Source organism: Astatotilapia calliptera, chromosome 7 (genome assembly GCF_900246225.1).
Source record: "Astatotilapia calliptera chromosome 7, fAstCal1.2, whole genome shotgun sequence".
Classification (NCBI taxonomy): domain Eukaryota; kingdom Metazoa; phylum Chordata; class Actinopteri; order Cichliformes; family Cichlidae; genus Astatotilapia; species Astatotilapia calliptera.
In genome coordinates, this window is record NC_039308.1 from 13,565,189 (window position 1) to 13,584,410 (window position 19,222).

General features: G+C 38.7%; 1 protein-coding gene across 7 annotated transcripts in view; it reads right to left on the reverse strand.

Annotated features, from left to right (window-relative positions):
- mast4 (microtubule associated serine/threonine kinase family member 4) overlaps positions 1-19,222 on the reverse strand; it is a 95,234-nt gene that overhangs the window by 74,426 nt on the left and 1,586 nt on the right. For 6 of the 7 annotated variants that reach the window (XM_026173202.1, XM_026173203.1, XM_026173201.1 and 3 more), the window contains exon 2: positions 1,431-1,584. In XM_026173202.1, the coding sequence (XP_026028987.1) occupies positions 1,431-1,584 (154 nt within the window). Of the gene's footprint in view, positions 1-1,430; positions 1,585-11,716; positions 12,156-19,222 lie in introns of those variants that run through there. The other variant, XM_026173204.1, reaches the window with a different exon arrangement.

A 19,222-nucleotide genomic window follows, 5' to 3' on the forward strand; every position in this document is an offset into this window, starting at 1 on the left:
ATATTGTATGTATATAACACAACAACAGTCACCTTAAGGTGCTTTATATTTTAAGGTAAAGACCCTTCAATAATAAAGAGAAAACAATGAAATGACCAAACACTTGGCGACAGAGAGAAGGAAAAACTCCCTTCTAACAGGAAGAAATGTCTGGAGAAAGAAACCACTGAACCAGGCTCTGGGAGGTGCAGCTATCTGCTGCCACCGGTCCGCAGTGATGGAGACTTTGCTTCTAATGCCAAATATTTTTCAAATAGCTTTCTTGTGTTTAAATGTACAACAGCTATTCCAGTACAGCTATTTCTGCATGTATTCAAATGGTTAAAAGGCCCGAGTGCTTCTCTAAAGTGTATGACTTCACCCTTTTCCAACCACATGCCACATGATACCAAACATTTTTGAACTCACCGTTCATTGTGAGAAAAAAAATGTTCTGTAAAACCACACATAATGCCAGCAAATAGCCTGCGCATAATTCCATAACGATGCTGTTATGTTTTACAGTTTCGCAAGGTGTCCAGTTTGGTGGTATTTAAGACGGATCTGTGGTGTCTGCAGATGATGATGTAATCGTTTTGGCTTTAGCAACTGATGCATCACTGATGCATTCTCAAATTTCTTCCTGTAAAAGGGTGAAACTTTTGTTGAATTCCTCAGGCAATGCTCTCTCAGAGTAACACACAGGCACACACTAACACTGAAAATTGTTCACAGTAGGATCTGTGGATTATCCTGATTATTAACCAAGGCAGCTTCTGGAAATACATTTTAAAGTCACTTTTCAATGCTCTTAACACCATAAATTAAATTCCACTGTACTATAAAGCCACTAATAATTGAAAGCAAAAACATCTCCATAGCTGCTAATCACTAATGATAAGAGGGAAAACATGTTCTGGATTAAAGACCTATTCATGATGGCTCAGCCAACTATGTTTGAATGATTAAGTGTTGCCTCTGTCTCTGGGGTCAACCACTCTGAATACATTTTCAAGCCGTGGGAAGTGGTGAAAATTACACATGAAGGTACATTTCACTGAGTTGGGAATTATTAAGTGATTTGATGAGGGACTTTTATGTTTGCTTACTGGATCCTTCATGTGGAGTTTTTATTAATGTTTTGGTTACACAGAGAAAACTTAATTACAGTGAAGGAAATCAGGTTGAACAAAAATACACAAACTCTCCTCTTAAGTGGTTTTAAAGAGTGTATGTCATATGTTTATTATTTGTGTACCCAGACTATGAGTCATAATATTATGGGAATACAGGAACAACCAAAAAGGCAGCCCCAAAGGAGAAAACTTTCCAGAACCAAAGACGTTTTCATCTTTGCTAGGATCTGGCTAGGATCTGGCAGCACTTGCTCATAGATGATGTCAATCTTTCAGTGTAAATCAAACTAGTGAGAACTTTAAAAAAAACATTACCTGTGAGTCCACCTCCAAGGCTCCTCCTTCTAATGTTTCTTCCATCCTCACTGAGATGTCGTTTAAATTTGAGTGCAGGACTTAACCCATGTGTCAGCTCTGGGTTACTGGACTTCCTGAGGTATGTGTAGGGTGGGTAGAGGATGTTATCAAACTAGGAAAAGAACAAAGGCACAAAGAATTGAAGAATTAAGTTTAGCAAACTTTCTTGGAGGCAAAGCAATACAAGTGCAAAAATCCAAAATAAACTTTTATATAATGAAAAAAAGAATTTAGCTTGTATAATATTTTTCAGCATTTAATCAGTAATGCAGTAATAGTATGTTGCTTTTTAAGAATAATTTTCTATCTTGAGGTGACTGTAGCTCACGTGGTAGAGTAGGTCACCTACTAATCAAAAGGTTGGCAGTTTGATCCCATCTGCCCCATTCTGGATGCTTGGATAGTATCTCGGGCGAGATACTTACCCCATCGAGTATAGGGCAAGTATCCATCTCACACACATCCTGTATGAATGTGTGTGTGTCAATTTACTTCTGGTCATTAAAGACTCTTTGCTGAAGGAGACCTGCAGAGTCTAAATACATCAGGCAAACCCAAGGACAGGCTTGGACTTCTCAGACAATTTTGAAAGGGAATTGCCAGAGTGTTTTCCAGAACAGAAACGTTCAGCAAAAAGCTTGTAGCAACATCTGATTAATTCCAAATGTCATTCTTAGTTCAAGAATACTGAATGTGAAAGACTGTCATGTAAGCACGCCCTAAGTACTCAGTGTGCTTTCATTATTCATAATTCATGAGAAATGTTTAAAAGAAAAATGCCCAACTGTTTATGTCAAGAAATATGACAAACCCATTGCTAACACTCCTCATGATACAAGCACAACACATTACAGAAGTCCATTGTATTATCAGGAGATAATAACTTGTATGAAGCTCAGAACAAATAAAACCTAGGAAGAGGCCCTCCCTGAGAATACAAAGACATACAAGGCTCAGAGCACTCTGTGGAAGGAAGTGCCCTTTGCTTCTCTGTGGGATGATTCATGATCCTAAATCTATGAAGGACAATGAAAACGAACCCTCTGTAGGGTGACATGAGCTCACAGTAAATACAGAAGTCTAAGGCAACAGCTATATAGTAAAAAGAAAGAAAAAGCATAAGCAAATAATAGCTGTACTTTTGAAATGCTAAATACATAAACTTAACAATAAAGTTACCCACTGGTACTAAAACACATTATTAACAATAAGCACACAGTAACAGGACAGTTTACAGGACCTTACAGGACTGTACCATCAAGATCTCATGATTTTGAAACGCCCAGGCTCTACAACAGTAATGGTCGCTGTTAAAACATAATATGGTATTTGTGCTGAGGGCAAATATCACTGTGCATATCAGTCTGAGTTGTAGAACTGCTAGACATGATGAACAGCAAACCACGTGCCGCATAGTGGAGAATGCATAGACTTTTAGCTGTGTATAAGCACACACATCCACTGCATTTATACCAAGGTGGCACATAGAGTTCAGTACATGGAAAAGGATGGCTTAAATCAGATATCACCCTGCGTCCACACACCTGAATCAAATGATTAGTTCGTAACCAGGCCTCTCGAGAACCTTAAGACATGTTGAGGAGGAAATTGAGCCATTTAAATCAGCTGTGTTGGATCAAGGACACATCTAAAACCTGCAGGCCACCAGCCATTGAGGCCTGGAGCTGGACACCCCTGGCTTAAATGTACTGTGTGTATTCACAGAATGAATTTGCTATACAATGTAAGCACATGTAATGCTGAGTGTATTAAACAAACACAGTGACAAAGACTTTTCATCTGTACTTCAATATTTGAGTTACACTTACACATTTTTTTGGTCCTGATTAAGTCGATCCTGGTTAGGCTACCAGTCTATCACAGAGCCAACACAGAGAGACAGACAACCACACAACTACAGACAGTTTAGAATCACCAGCTAACCTAACAAGCATGTATCTGGATTGTGGGAGGATGTCAGAGTAGCCGAAGAGAAGTCCAGCAGGCGCAGGAAGACCATGGACTCAAACCAGGACATCCTTGCTATTGGTATAGCTCCACTGTACTGCCTACAAGTTATCTAGATATGCCTCAATTCCATTATTACTTTGATTATGTATAACAACAACTCATTCTTTAATGCAAACTGTACGGTAGCACTACATACTAATAAGCTTTACATAAGCTAAGTGAGCGAAAAATACAAGGATTTCAACTTGAATCTCAATACACAGTACTCAGTCTCAAGCATCTTCATCACACTATAATTGCAGGAACCCTGTAGTTCACTGCAACCTCCAGTTTCCTATCTGAATGTCCTTTGAAGACTAAAAGGTTCAGTCATCTGTTAAGCTCAGGATTTGGCTGCACCAGCTTTATGTGGATTGGATGCACAGTCTCTGCTAAATCCTTATTTACAACATCAGGTTGCACCATTAAAAACAGACTCACTCACTTGAATAATGTGCAAGATAGTTGCTAGGAAACTATCTGTTTCTCAATCTGAAACACAGGCCCATCAAAAGCAAACAACTGCGCAAACAGGAAGTATCTGTGGCATCATTAAAATGGTTTTAGGGGCAAAAGATGCAAATCATTAACATGCGTACATGAAGAAATATGTTTTAGAGGTAGTGTTGTGCAAGCTGTTTACAATGAAGTCACTGATCATATTAAACAAAAACTAATCCTTAAGTTAGATATGCTTGGGTTTTTCTGTCTGATACTGATTACAGTTTAATATTGGTTCACTCATGTTTAGTTTCTAATACTGAATGGTAATGTTTTTCCCAAAATATACTAATAATCAGGTGTTCCAGGGAGAAATCAGAAGCGACTGTAGAGCTGACTCTCTGTATAAATGGAATCGCGCAGTCATTCAGGAGCTAGTAGCTTGAAAGGAGTAACTCAGGAGTAACTGCAATTTCCCTCATAAATATCTACAACAAGCTATAATTCTCTGTTCACGGGTCTGCTACAAAAAATAAAACTGTAGGTAAGAATCCTGATATTTAAGTGGCTTTATTGAAATTTCAACCATGTGCAGTGGTACAGTACACAGTGAAGCGAGACAGTTTTCCTCCAATGGTGCTACATGTCACAGACAATCAACACAGGACTAAATACATTGCAAATTCTTGCAAATCTAATTTAGTGAGCTGTCCTGATTACAGCTAGCATTTGTGTGTAAAATTCAGAGTAATTAATATATGTAAACAAAAGTAGCAGCTAATTAAGTATGATTAACACTAATTTAGTGATGTTGAAATAGTTGGTAAAGACTAAAACTAATGTGATGATATAGCAAATTGTGACCTTCCTAACAGCTGGTGTAACAGTGCCCAGGTGTTTAAAGCCAAATACATTTAAAATAATCACACATGAACAGATGGTTATGCAACTTTCAAGCACACAGATAATAACCAGACACTGCATAAATAAGCAGCTTACGGTTATGCCGTAAAACAATTTGTGAAAACTCCTGCATCATTCAGTCCTAACTTCTGAATGCCAGCGATGAAAGGTGGCACACGTACAATGACCTGATGGACGTCCTTTAATCGATTAAAATAACCACGTGACTGCTTTGTGCTTCTACAGCAAAAGGAAGTTGTACAATTTTGCAGAACTTCTGTTTCTCAATAACTTCTTTTGCCAGGCGTCATCTTTTACTCAAGGCTGTTTTTCTGACTTATTCTGGCCTTTTCTATTGTACATATGTATCAATTATTTTAAACGAGAAGCAGTGTAGCAGTTCTCTTCTGTTAGTTGGACCCTATTAACTATAACTAGCAGATTACTTGGATTTATATGTTCTGCTTTATTTTGCTATTGACTCACTGTACACCACTGATCTTCAGACTTTGACCCTACTACTGTAGTCTAAACATTTGCCTTTCACGAGACTAATCAAACATGAAGTATTGTGTAATGAATCTTTTGGGAAAGAAATTTTAAGAAAAAAGAAAAAAAAGAAGAAGAAACAAGGCTACGTGTGAACCAGTACAGGATAGAAGATGCTACTTAACCCACAGAATATGCTTTTTAACCCACTACCAGATACCATTAGTGATATCCTCACTGTCGGTCTAGAGCTACTAATAACATAGCAGATTGTACATCTGACAATTTTCGACCCAACGCTCTACAAAGGCTTAAATGTGTAAGACTTGTTATCCTTCTAACCGTTTTCCTTCATGTCACATATGATGCACCATCTGAGGCAGTGCAAACTTGTGGAGGAATGCCAAAGCTGGCACAAGTTTTATATTTTCTGTTTTCCTTGTTGAGCATATCAGTTATCAGTGACTATTTCCCAGACAATGTATCTTTAATTTACGTAAATTATATCCCATCCACTCTGCGCAATAGCTTATTAAAAAGGTACAAGTAAATAAAAATCCAAAAGACTAAAGCATCTGCATACATTTTATGAGACACAGCAGCCAGCCATTTGCAGCTCCCTTTCTGTGTGGACACATTGCAGTTTTGGCAGCAAGCAGTGCCCTTTCACCCATCATTCCTTTCTACCTGCAGCAGAGCCTCGCTGAACTCTGGAGAGCAGGATCAAACCTGACCTGTAGCCTCCTTCCTCCATCATCCTGTTCGCCCTCGGCCTTACACAGAGTGTACAGTACCAATAGGCTTTTGTTGCCAAAGCAAAAACAAAGAAGGTGGGCTACACAACACAATGCTGGTTGTGTTTACTAACTAAAGAATGAGGCAATCTCAGCCTGCATGTATAAAGACCATATTTTTTTTACTGACATGTTTTCATTATCATTGGCTGTTGTGCTACTTTTACTTCAACTGAGACTACTGTCCAATACTTTGCCAAACAACGCTGTAACCTTGATCGTATTATGAGATTACATGATCTGGCACCATGATACCCCTGTGGTCTACAAACCACTGCTTGAAACTAAGCTTTCAATATTTCCTGTCATTCAACAAACTTAAAAACGTGTAACACTAATAATCAATCCTTGCAACACCTGCACTTTTAACACTTTTAACAGTATTGGAGGCAAATATATTAAGAACCTGACAGCAGATTTTCAGATAAATTAATGCTAAAATATTGATATTTATACAGTATTTACAGCATTACTTGTATTCATTTGGAGTTCTGTTTCCTCTGTTTTTTAGCTCATTTAACATATCGCCAGCTAAAATTAACCATTTGCATTCACATTCAGTAATATGACTTTGGACTTGAGATACCTCAGTAAACACTGAGCCAATGTGCTTTGCTCTACAAGCTGTAAAAGAGCAGGCACTTTAAAAAAAAAAGAAAAATAACTGGCAGGAGATTTCATGAACCATCCATCTACAAACAGGCTACATTCACAGACTGTGAACATGGAAACACAACAGGTCACAGGCTGAGGAGCTTTGCACACTGTCAATATACTTGGCTTATGAAGAAATACTACCCATCATTTACTTTGCAACTAGCTACCAGAACAAACAATTCAGCTTCATCGCTTCACCACAGACATTTATTACATATAAAAACACACCCTTAGTTACAACTGGTTCCTCATAGGATTCTGACTGGTACGGACCGTTGTGGTTCTCCCACACTGGTCTACATCTAATCTTGCATGTATTTGAGAGCACTGTGAGAAGTGAGGTTAGAACAAATTAACATGAAGTTGTTATTACAGACTCAGGGTCAATAAGGAAAAGCAATGAGCCAAGAACACAAAATCAGATCAGATGTCAAAGAATGTAACAGAAAACAATCAGAGTTCAGTCCTCTACCAGGGCCAATGCGCCATACTGTAATTCTAAATTGCAGTATAATAAATGATTACAAGCATAACGGTTCCTTCCTTTGCCCTGACTTCACCTCTCAAATTTCATGAAATCTGGCCAGGTGGTTTCTGTGTAACCATACTGACTTACAAACAGTGCTAAAAACACATGGCTGTCTTGGCAGAGAAATTAAAGTATGAGCATTTGCATTAACTGTGCACAGCTGAGAGGGAACAGTTTCACTGAACAGTGAATCAGGCTGACAGTGCAGAAAACAGAGTTAAAATTCAGGACAGCCTCTGGGTCTGATATGAACCTTTCCCGGACAACACGACAAAGACTAAAGGCACTGCAAGTGGGAAGGACACCCTTTCTGTACAGGTGCACAAGCATTAAAAAAGAAATGACAAAGAATGTAGGAAGACTTTCATACATTACACTGACAAACATAAAGACTAAGGTGCAAGAGTGCTAACAAAAACTCCAACCCAGAGGTGGAGTAATGAATCTTCCAGTAGTCCAGGCCAAGAAAAACTGTGTTGTTCACATACTTGTATATTACTAGACGTCAAAGCGTAGCTATGAAAACACAAGTACAAACACGTAAACACCAGTGTTAATGTTTTTCCACTAATTTTATCAACTTCTTCACTAATTTGCATAGTTCCCTCTTATCAAAGTGGATTCAGTGATGATTTCCACACTGAAGTTAGGCATCAGTTGTACAAAGGGAGAATTGGCAAACATTCACAAAGGAGGACATTAATTCTCTTTGAAGGCTTTGTGGTGAAGTCGTGTTTATCATTTCACTTAGATGAAAGGAACCCTTTAAAAGTAGGAACAAATTGTTATTACTGTCTTCATTGGTTACTAAGACACCCTGAATACACATTTACAGTAAAACAGGAAGAGAAACCTAGTAGATCAAGAGGCAACACACTTTACCCCTTTCAGTTTGTGCTATCCTGTGTTCTACCAGGCGCTCTCTCTGCCATTGTTTTCTATCCAGCAGCCACTGAGAACACCTTTCACTTGCTGTAGTCACACACAGAACATGGTTACAGCTCAAAAAAGAATTTCCCCTTCAATTCTGTAAGTTTTCATCAACAAAAAAAACAACTTTTGCCGAAAATGGCTGGAGCCTCTATGACACAAGGCAGCTTTAGAAGTCGCAATCTACATCTTCTAATACAGTTTTATTATAAACATGATAACACAGGTGGTATTTTGTCATCTTACACAATGAAGTGACTTCAGCTCCGATAGGGCTACAACCAGTCAAGTCATTTGAACTCTATTATAATGTTGCGCTTACCATACGAGCATTTCACCCACATTTGAGCCTAAAAATAGATATGCAGTACAAACTTATGTAGGAGCCCACGTGTAAATAAAAAAAATATTACAACATTAAGCCCATGAAGCCCCCAGTTTTTTAAGAAAAAACAGAACAGAAGCAGAACAGAAACAATGATGTCAGAGTTTAATGTGGAAATCTACCCAAACAAGACGAAGAGCAAAAAGGCAGAGCGCCACCAAGATGGTGAGCTCAGGTGGAGACTGTACTGTACACACCACTAAAACAGTTATTAGGCAAAAGCATAAATTAATTTTACTATTATTAATTATTAACATCTATACCAGCAATATCAAACTGATTTTACATTGTGGGCTAAATACAACACACTTTGATTTTTGGTCAGTGTAGTTTAAATGCAAGTCTAATCCCCGATAATCGCTCTCATTCACACATAAATTGTCAAATCCAGACCAATGTTCTCACGTGTGATAAGGCTCCGCCCCTGAACACATTTTAACTGCAATATTTGACAACAGCGTTACATAGTGGGTACAGGAAAAGCCATGGTTTACACTTTGGGGTTTGTTTTGAGGTGGCTGAAAATCTTAATTTGTCCAGGAAGCCCTTAAGGAGTTGGCTTTAGGCTCCTTTGAAAACGTTTTTGTCAAAGAGCATGACCCCAGCGGCATGGTGAATTTTGATGCTTCGAAATAAGCACAAAATTGCTCTAACTCAAAGAAATCTGCCCCAGTCTTTACCAAACTTCACAGGCATGATGACAGTCCCAACCTGAACAGATTAATATGCCCATTATGCCCACCTAGAGTGGGACCAGGATACATAAATATTTACATATCCTGGTCCCACCTAGAGGGGGATTCAGGATATATAAATATTTATAGTCTGATGCACTCCTCACAGGTTGACTCCATCCACCTCAAAAGTGGTGATTATAACCATCAGGCCCTTATGATGGTATTGTGCACAAATTGTGAGTTTTCATTGAAGGGCACACCTTAGTGGCATGGCAAGTTGGCGGGCTCTTGAAAATTCAGTCTCCTTCTGACTTGTGTTAGCTTTGTTTTTAAGGAGAATGCTGTGGAAAGGCACTCAGTTGTACAACTGATAGATACATATGCAAAACTGCACTAAAAGATTAAAGTTTAAACCTGTGTGCCCCCTGTCAAAAAAGGGCTTCATCGCATGATGATCCAGGAGATTTCAGAACATTAGTCACAACATTTATTAGTCATGGTATTAGGTTACCCTTGTTTGTTTGACTGACTGCTTACCCAACATGCCATTCTAAAATGTTCTTTCAATTTAACCATTACCAACATGATCATTTTGGTAAGAACCAAGCAGCATGTTCAGCAAATGTAACATTACCTCATTTTATTTCCAGAGGAGTTCGGATGGGGAATTCAGGGTGTCAATTTTGCTAGAGTTTAGCAAATACATAGTCTCATTATAGTGTGTAGCTAATACAAAACATTTCTGTGAAGTGAACTCAGTGGACCTCTGAACATGTTCGTTCGTTTCTTTCTCAGGGTCAACTGCAGTACAGCAAGCTCTGTTCTGGCCGACCTCATCACCCAGCATCTGCCTTCAACTCTTCCCAAATTCCAATCGGGCCTGAAACTCTCTTCCCTCACAGTCTTTGTTCTTAGGATGTTGATGTTTACACAAAAGAATAACGGTGCCTAAAATTTTCACAGCTCAAATGCAAAACACTTTTCCAAATGTATATTTCAGTTACTTGAAATGGACACTTTACACTGAACAATATATAACTTTGGTTTAGATTGTTTGACCTTTGTATGCTTACACATGGGAATTCAGTTTCCTGTGTTGACAAAATCTAAACTTAGAAAAACACAGTATAGTAATTTCCTTCTCCAGTTTCATACAAGCATCTGTGTTAAGATACGAAGCGCTTCAGCACTGTAAAGAATCACACCATGCATTATTACTTCCACCAAGGAAGTCATATTTTCTTGGAGAGTGTCTTAGAAAAACATTAGTGGACTTTGAGCACTCAAAGCACTTTCATATAAATGGTAAATGGCCTGTATTTATATAGCGCTTTACTAGTCCCTAAGGACCCCAAAGCGCTTTACATATCCAGTCATCCACCCATTCACGCACTGGTGATGGCAGCTACATTGTAGCCACAGCCACCCTGGGGCGCACTGACGGAGGCGAGGCTGCCGGACACTGGCGCCACCGGGCCCTCTGACCACCACCAGTAGGCAACGGGTGAAGTGTCTTGCCCAAGGACACAACGACCGAGACTGTCCAAGCCGGGCTCGAACCGGCAACCTTCCGATTACAAGGCGAACTCCCAACTCTTGAGCCACAATCGCCCCACATATCACGCATGTTCACACTCCAATGAATGCATCGGGAGGAACTCTGGATTCACTATCTCTTTATCTTGCTCAAGGATACTTTGGTGTACATAGTGGGGGACCCAGGCCTTGAACGACGAACTTTCTGATTAGGAGATGACCTGCTGTACTTCCTGACCATCTACCACCACAGCATCCAATACCTGTGGCTCAGGAACATCTGTAAATCTCTTATGCCCATGTGAGATTTTGTGGCAAGAAAAATACTATAAGACGACAAGTGAACAAGTACTGTCTTCAGAGTTGTGTTTGATGATAACTAGAGTCAGCAGCAGCTTAATTTTGTCAAACATATCATGTTACAGATAAGAATTTATTTTTCTACTTAGGCAGAAAGGCATATTTTTAGGAAAGAGGAACAGACCTTGCTAGTGTTTATTTGACCTTAACACTTCACCTTGACAATCAGTCCTGCTCTTATCTAGGGCTCTCTTTAATATATGCTTGCAGTTCAAAGTTGGTTTGGTTACATAAGGTTTAACTCTTACTTGGATTTTATTTACAGCCTACTGTAAACTCCTATAAAATACTCTTCATTAATTGTATATAAACACTATATCAACATCAAATATGAAGTTATAACACAAAATGATGTGTTTACAACTAAATCTACTATACTGTAGAGTTAAAAAAACAAATTCCACAATGATAAGGTTCAAACAAGCTTGTTTGTTTAACAAATGAATAGGATCAAATTCATATAATTTAACAAACCAAGAATAAAAACACAGAAGAATACATTTGAATACTTCCCAATCCAATCAGTGTCTTACCTTGCTTCCCTCAGACGATGTACACAAACTTACAGGTAAATTCCGACCAAGCGACATTTTGTTTGGGTAGCAACAGACTTAAAGACATGGAATACGGATTAAACTGCAAAAGACATGAAAGGGCACGAAAGAAAAGTCAAAAATCACCGATGGATCCCAGAGAGAGAGAGAGACAGCCTGTCGTAGGAGGAAAAGAGTCTTAACCAGATTCTGTTAATCCTCTTAGACTCAAAGTATACACTGACACTGGATGTCCGTCTAATCACCCTGACTGGCTGCCTGCTTAAATGAATGACTGCTTATTTAGGGAAACACTAGAGGGTTAGACTCGCTGGTGAGAGAAAGAGAGGGAGTTAAACATGAATCTGAAGCAAATATTGATACGCAAGCAAACACTGATGCAATCTGCAGCAGATGACCTCACTTCAAGGAACAGGCCCTCACAGAATAAACAAACAAGGATTGTGTCAGCAAGTTGAGATGGAAGTGGACGTAGCTGCTGAAAGTTAAGATTTCAATTTGAAACATATACAAAAACGTGACAATTTAAATTTTATTAAGGAATCCAAATTTTTCACATACGATCATCTACTTCTTTCCTAAAGTGTCTACTACACAATCCAAAGCAGAACTTGAAAATTACTGCACCCAAGCCATCAGTGTGTGTCAGCTGAGTCATTACTTAAGCAAGCACAGCACAGCCCAACCCAGCTCCAGCTACACTGCATACTAATTTTTACCTGTCTGTTCTTGTCTGCAGAATACTTTAAAAGTTCACTCACTACACGCATCATGAAAAAAACTGTTAAGCCAAGGAAATAACGCAATTTGCAGTTAGCAGCTGGTTTCCATTAGTTTCATAAGGTAAAAAGGGCAACCTTGAAACTCACTGGCTGTCTAAAAAAAATACTTGCTGCAGGGTAACAAGTATGAGGACAGACACTAAATTGTGGGATTTTTTTTTTAAATCAATATATAAATAAAACAATGAATTGCTTTGAGAGTCAGCTATAGCCCTAAGCAGTGTCAGTTGCTATTGCACAATCTACAACAGGGTAAGAGGCAGGGTGCACCCTGGACAGGTCACCAGTCTGTCGCAGGGCTAACAAAGAGAGACAGACAACCATTCTCACTCACATTCACACCTGTGAGCAAATTAGAATTACCAATTAACCTGACCCCACTAACTACATATCTTTGGACTGTGGGAGGAAGCCAGAGTACCCGGAGAGAACCCACGCAAACAGGACACACAAACTCCACACAGGTGTTGGAATCTTGCTGTGAGGCAACAGTGCTCATCATTGAACCACCATGCTGTCCAAAAAAATGAAAATAGTGTATAAAAACCAAAAAAAGCCAAAAACTATACTATGTACAGATGATTACTGTATACAGCAAAATACACCAAGATTTTTATATGTACATGAAGTGTAGTGGGAGTGATAATAGCCTGTATTTCTTTAAAGTATTTTAAGAAGTATTTATTCTGTGTGGGTATTGTATAGTCTAACTGCTGTCAGGAAGAAGGACTTGTGATAGCACTCCGTCCTACACTGTGGCTTTAACAGTCTACCACTGAAGGAGCTGCCCAAGGGGGTGAGAGGTGTTGTCCATAATGGATACAAGCTTGGCTGAAATCCTCCTTTCACCCACCTCCTCTATGGGACTAGCCAGGACAGAGCTCGCCCTCTTTACCACTCTTTCAATCTGTTTCCTATCCCTCTCTGTGCTGCCACGTCCCCAGTAGAAAACTGCGTAATAATTCAAGAAAGAATCCTTATAGAACCCTTTTGATTAATTAAGTGGCTGATAAAAGTCAGAAAACTATGAAAAACACTTCCTAAAATGTCAACTCATATCAGAGAAAAGCAGCTTATCCCTGTGGTGTTGAAACTCATAATTAGTCATTTATCAGAATAGCTGACTTTTGATGAATTCATTTGAGTGCTGAAACAGTCAAACTATGAAACTAAAGGCTAAGCCAGTGGAGGAAACTGCATTTGTAGACAGAGGTGTAGTAGAAAGCATATCACATGAAGCACTAGTGTATGCAGAAAAATTCTTTGGCTATGAAGTGTGTTTAAACAGACAGAAAGGTTATCTAATATTTATAAAGTGTATCTAAGATGTGAGAATAAACCAATTTCCATACTTGTCTCAGTGGCTGCATTTTTTATTATTTGCATAAAGAATTGTTTTGTTTTTTTCTTTAAAAGCAAATAGCCAAATAGACACATCTTTTCATGTCATACATGATACATGTTGACATAAAAACACCACCCTTACAGCTGTTTAATCGTCTCGGTGATGAAATTTGCTTAGTCTAACACATGGTTAGTCCTCATCTGAACAAAGTTCATTCAGACTTTACTGCTCCATAGGGAAGTGCTGAGAACGAGCTGTTTGTTTTCACAGCTGACTAACAAGCTAGTTGTAAATGATTTGACTGCCCCATACATTACACCATTCATGGTAATACATATACTCATGGACACGGCTCCGTGTCAAGAGTCACCACCATCACTAAGCAGCATATAAAGACATTATAATCAAATGTTTGTGTATGTGGGAGGTATTCCCCTCTTTGTTTTCTACTGCAGAAACAGGTAGAAACGGAGGCTACAGCCTCATCAATTTGTTACCTGTTGAACTCCCAGAAAGCCTCAGATCAGCTGAAACACTCCGTTTATTTAAATCCAGGTTGAAGACTCACCTGTTCTCAGCTGCATTTGAATAAAGCACCAAATCCACACTTTAAGCTTAAATTTCAAAACTTACATTTAACTACTGATTTTATCTACTGTTCTGATTTTATCTGTTTTGATTTTATATACTGTTGTTTGTTTGTTTGTTTGTTAATTAGTTAGTTAGTTTATTTGCTTGTTTTAATCAATTTTAAATCATGCTTTTTATTTGTTCTTGTTTCTAATGTCTCTGTAAAGCACTTTGAATCACCTTGTTGTTGAATCGTGCTATACAAATAAACTTGCCTTGCCTTGCCTTCAGCGTCTGGCTGTTGGGCTGCAGTTTGCAGTCACTCAGCTTTAACATCACTCTGGGTTCTTGGCTAGCTTAGTGTTAGGATGCTGTCTGTGCAGGTCCTTGCAAAGAGCCAAAGTTGTGTTAGCAGTATAAGCAGCCGTTGAGCAACTGTTTCTTTCCTGGTGCAGTTTCTATTTTATCACTGCACTCTTGTCCTTGGTGTAATAAAAAAAAAAAGGAAATGTTCATATCCACGCTGCAGACTCCGCCACTATTTTCCTCCTCCGGCACATAAACTGAAATCAGCTGATTGTATTGCAAGTACAACTGAAACCAGTAAGCAGGATTGATAGACAGACTAATCATTCCAAGAAATTGGACTACTGGGAACCGGTTCTCTACAAAATCAGTTCTCAATTCCTATCCCTAGTGAACAATGAGCTGAAGCTTGCTATAAATGTCCAGATTGCCAAAGTGAGCTGCAGACACAAACAATCCTCTGTGCACCCTCTTTCCTAATGAAACATTATCAAATGTTCTTTTACAAAAACCATTTCAGTCACTTAAGGATTGTTTAATGACTAAAAATGAAATATTTTCTTTATTGAAGTCAGAAAGTGCCAACTTCAGTATGTGGGGAGAATAGTAAAAGTTGTCATTTTTCTTCTTAATTGACTCAAGTCCCTGCAATCTATCCACATCGTATACTAGGGGGAATACTGATTAAAAGTGTCAGAGTTGGGGATGAATTCTAAAGATAAGAAATATTTAGTATCCTTCTGCAGAAAGGATATTTGTTATGGCAACAACAGCCAGGGAAGAACACTATTAAAAAATGAACAATTGGAAATATCCATATTCTGCTGACCCAACAGGATAGTTAGAAATGAGAAAGTAGGAAACAGAATGTATGATTATGAGAGGGCATAAAAGCAGCAGGATATATAAAGACAAAGAAAACACAATGATTAACAAGCTGACAGATTTCATACTTCAGGAAGCAGTGAGTCAAGACTGTGTGGACAGTAGCTTTGGATAGCTGTCATCTGTAACACCTCTAAAAGCAAGTGAAGCACAGAATGTTGGGCCATGGTCTAAAATTTAGGGTTTGTTTTTTCCAAAGCTTTAACACTTGTTAAATAAAATTCATATTTAAGTATTTTGATTGCTTCCTCAGTAGAAGTGAACCTACTACTATTTATACTATTGTGTAATAGCAAGAGTAATTAACCATAATGGAGTCTTCTCAGGAACGTGGCTCCAGGGACGAGCACAGAAGCCCAACCCACATGCTGTTTAAATCTTTAGTTAGTGAGGGGCAACCAATCCGAACTCAACTGGCTCAAAGCGAGGGTGGCCTTAAAAGGAAAACATACTAAAAAAAGAGACTTCACAAAAAGACTCGTTTCAGAGAGAAGACGACGTAAGGGACTAGACCAAGGCTCAATATCAGATAAATATGAATCATGTAGAGCTACTCTGGGAACACCCAAGAACAAAAATATTAAATAATAAATAAAATCAAGGAAAGAAGTGATTAATTAATAGCAGCTATTCGCAGCCCTAAATCAGACTGATGGGAAACTGAAAAAGGTCATGTTAACAGCTGCATACTCCAGATACATTGATAAACATGCTGGCCTCTCAAGTGAATGCTGCAGAACTATGAAACACATACAAGTGCTTTATAAACATCCATACAGAGTGTTTGGACAGTGAATTATGGGTGCAACCAGTAGCAATACTTCCAATCTTAACCTTTTCCCAGTAACTGTTTACATACAGCAAGCTTGAGCCAAACTCTGTTAATAAATCTGAACTGTATGTTGCTCATTTTCATCCATTTCTGTTGTCTTGTGCATAAAAGAGAAGAATTATGCGTGGGATAATCTTGTCCTGACTGTAGATAACGTTCTCTGTCACTGCCCACAACCCTGGACAGATTTAGACGTCTGGAACGAAGCACTATGCAATTGTACAGAGATCTTAGGAAGACAGGCATCATACTATCAATGTGGAAACTTACTCTATGAAACATGGCCATACCATCTAGGGCTGAACGATATATCGCATTTGCGATAATATCGCGACATGATCAAGTGCAATTTTCTAACCGCAAAGGCTGCGATTATACTCTGGACATGTCCAAATTCATGGGCTGCATCCTCCTGAGGCCGCATTTGTAGACCGATTACGTCACAGCGACGCGCCGAAGGCTGTCCAAATTACTACCATATCCCAGAATTCATAGCGCGGCCCAGCCAAACTCCAGTTTCCAACAATGGCGGCCGCTACTAAGTTTTAAAATTACTCATACTAATCTTTCTGGGTCACAAAATAAACTTTTAAAATATTTTCAGGCGAGAAAGTAGCTGTGTAAACATCAAATATCTGCTCGGTTTATCAAGATATCCCATATTTGCAAAAGTGCTTCGACGTTTTCAGAGGCGTCTGCTACCCACCAGCTCGACAGCTAGCCGGGAGCTCGAGGGTTACTGATGCGGCCGAGAACGGCACAACTCCCGGCACATCATTTTCAGATCACCGCGGAGTTTCGCTGCTCGGGTTAAACGTAATATATAAGTCACTTAGACAACCTAAAAATGTTATTGTTGGGCTTTTTTCAGTGTTTTGTTTGTTCGTGAGTAAATCGGTTTGGCTGAGATTAAAGTTATTAGATTAGATAAAATAAAACTTTATTAATCCCCCGGGTGGGTTCCTCCTTGGTTTTCACACAGCTGACTAAACGTCAAACAGAAAACTGATTAAACAGAAGTATGAGACAGTCGAGAATTTACGCCAGTGTCTGGTTATATTTTAGATAGCAAGAAGCAGACGGCTGAGTTTATTAAACTCCACCGAGACAGCGGTGACACTAATCAGAACTAGACCGTCCAATTTCACGCCTTTAAACTTTAAAGGCGTGTTTGTGTGTGTGTTTATACAATTGCTATTATGTTTCACTTTATGTGTAATGTTACTGACTGCAGAGATCAGTAAGATGTGTGTATTTTTTTATTTATTAGTTTTATTTATTTAATATTATTTTTTAATTGAATGACTGTCTAGTAGTTCACAGATGTCGAAAAACTGAGTGTGGTAAAGCCACTGATTTTGTTTATGTATATTTCTGCAATCTGCACATTGTACTGACTTTCATTTTAATGTTTACACCAGGGTTCCTTGTCAGCACTTTATGCTCAGATGTTTGTAAGCTAAAAATAAACTATTGTGTATGTTCAAATATACTGTTGTGATTGAAGAAGTTAAATAAAAATGTCAGTCATCACTTCATGCATCACCTCATGTCATCATAACAGAGGTCTGTCTTCCAGGAAAGAACAGTTTAAAATTAATGTAATATAGTATTGGCCATACTATATGATGTATTGCTTGTCTTTGTTTAATAATACAGAAGACAAAGACCTTAAAAAATAATCGCATATCGCATCGCAATCGCAATATTGGGGCAAAAAAATCGCAATTAGATTATTTTCCATAATCGTTCAGCCCTAATACCATCTTTGGAACTTGAAACAGTAGTAAGTCTGGAGACCGAACAGTAACTGAGCTGCTCAGCCTGCTGAAGTCATGTCACACGAGTTCTCAGAAGACTTTCCTTCTTTAAACCCCCAGGGGCAAAAAAAGGTCATTAGTCAGGGTTCTTGATTAACCCTACAGTAATACCACTGGAACGCTTCTCTGCACTGACAGGTTATGTGACCTGCTTTGAGGAGTTCCAGGCAGCAACACGTTGGCTTAGTTCAGTATACCAGGTCAAATTACATTGTTTCTTCTGTGGCCAGCACAGTAGAGGTCAACAGTTTAAAATGAACCTCAAAATGGCATTTGAAAGCAGTCTGGAGAAATGTGCACAGGCTTTGTGTGACTCTTTTGCAAAATTAAGGCAAATTCTTTTTTTCTTTTTAAAAATGGATTACATTTGGTTTAAGTTCAGTAAAGCTAAAGTGAAATAAGAGACCAATCTCAGGCCTGCCTCCTCGTCTGTAACACTTCAGCTCTATTGAGGTAATGAACTGTCAAACTGCTTTTCACCCCAACTAAATTAGCTGAGCATCACTGTTACTAAACATGACACCAACCCAGGGGCATCGTCTTTGGGCTCGTGTGTGTTGGAAAGTCTGTTATGCTTTCAATTACTGATTTATCCATTTTAAAAACCAGCAAATTATAATTAATGAAAATAATTACACACAGAAATCAGGAATCTGATTGGTGTGCAGGAATCAGTTTGTATTCTGATTCCAACACAGATATGAGAGTTAAAACGTGTGAAGTAAGACATGCAAATCATTACACAAATTTTCTGTATTTCCCTACTGCCTCAAAAATGAGACTTATGGCATTTTTGTCAACCACACCTACAGCCCTAAGTAATGTTGCATGATATCATGACTTGGAAAATGTTTATGGGTCAGTCGGGAGCTTGCAATAGTCAAACACACCCAGGCTACATTGTGCGTACTGGAGCAAGTTAAACCAGTCTGCAGAAGAATCCAT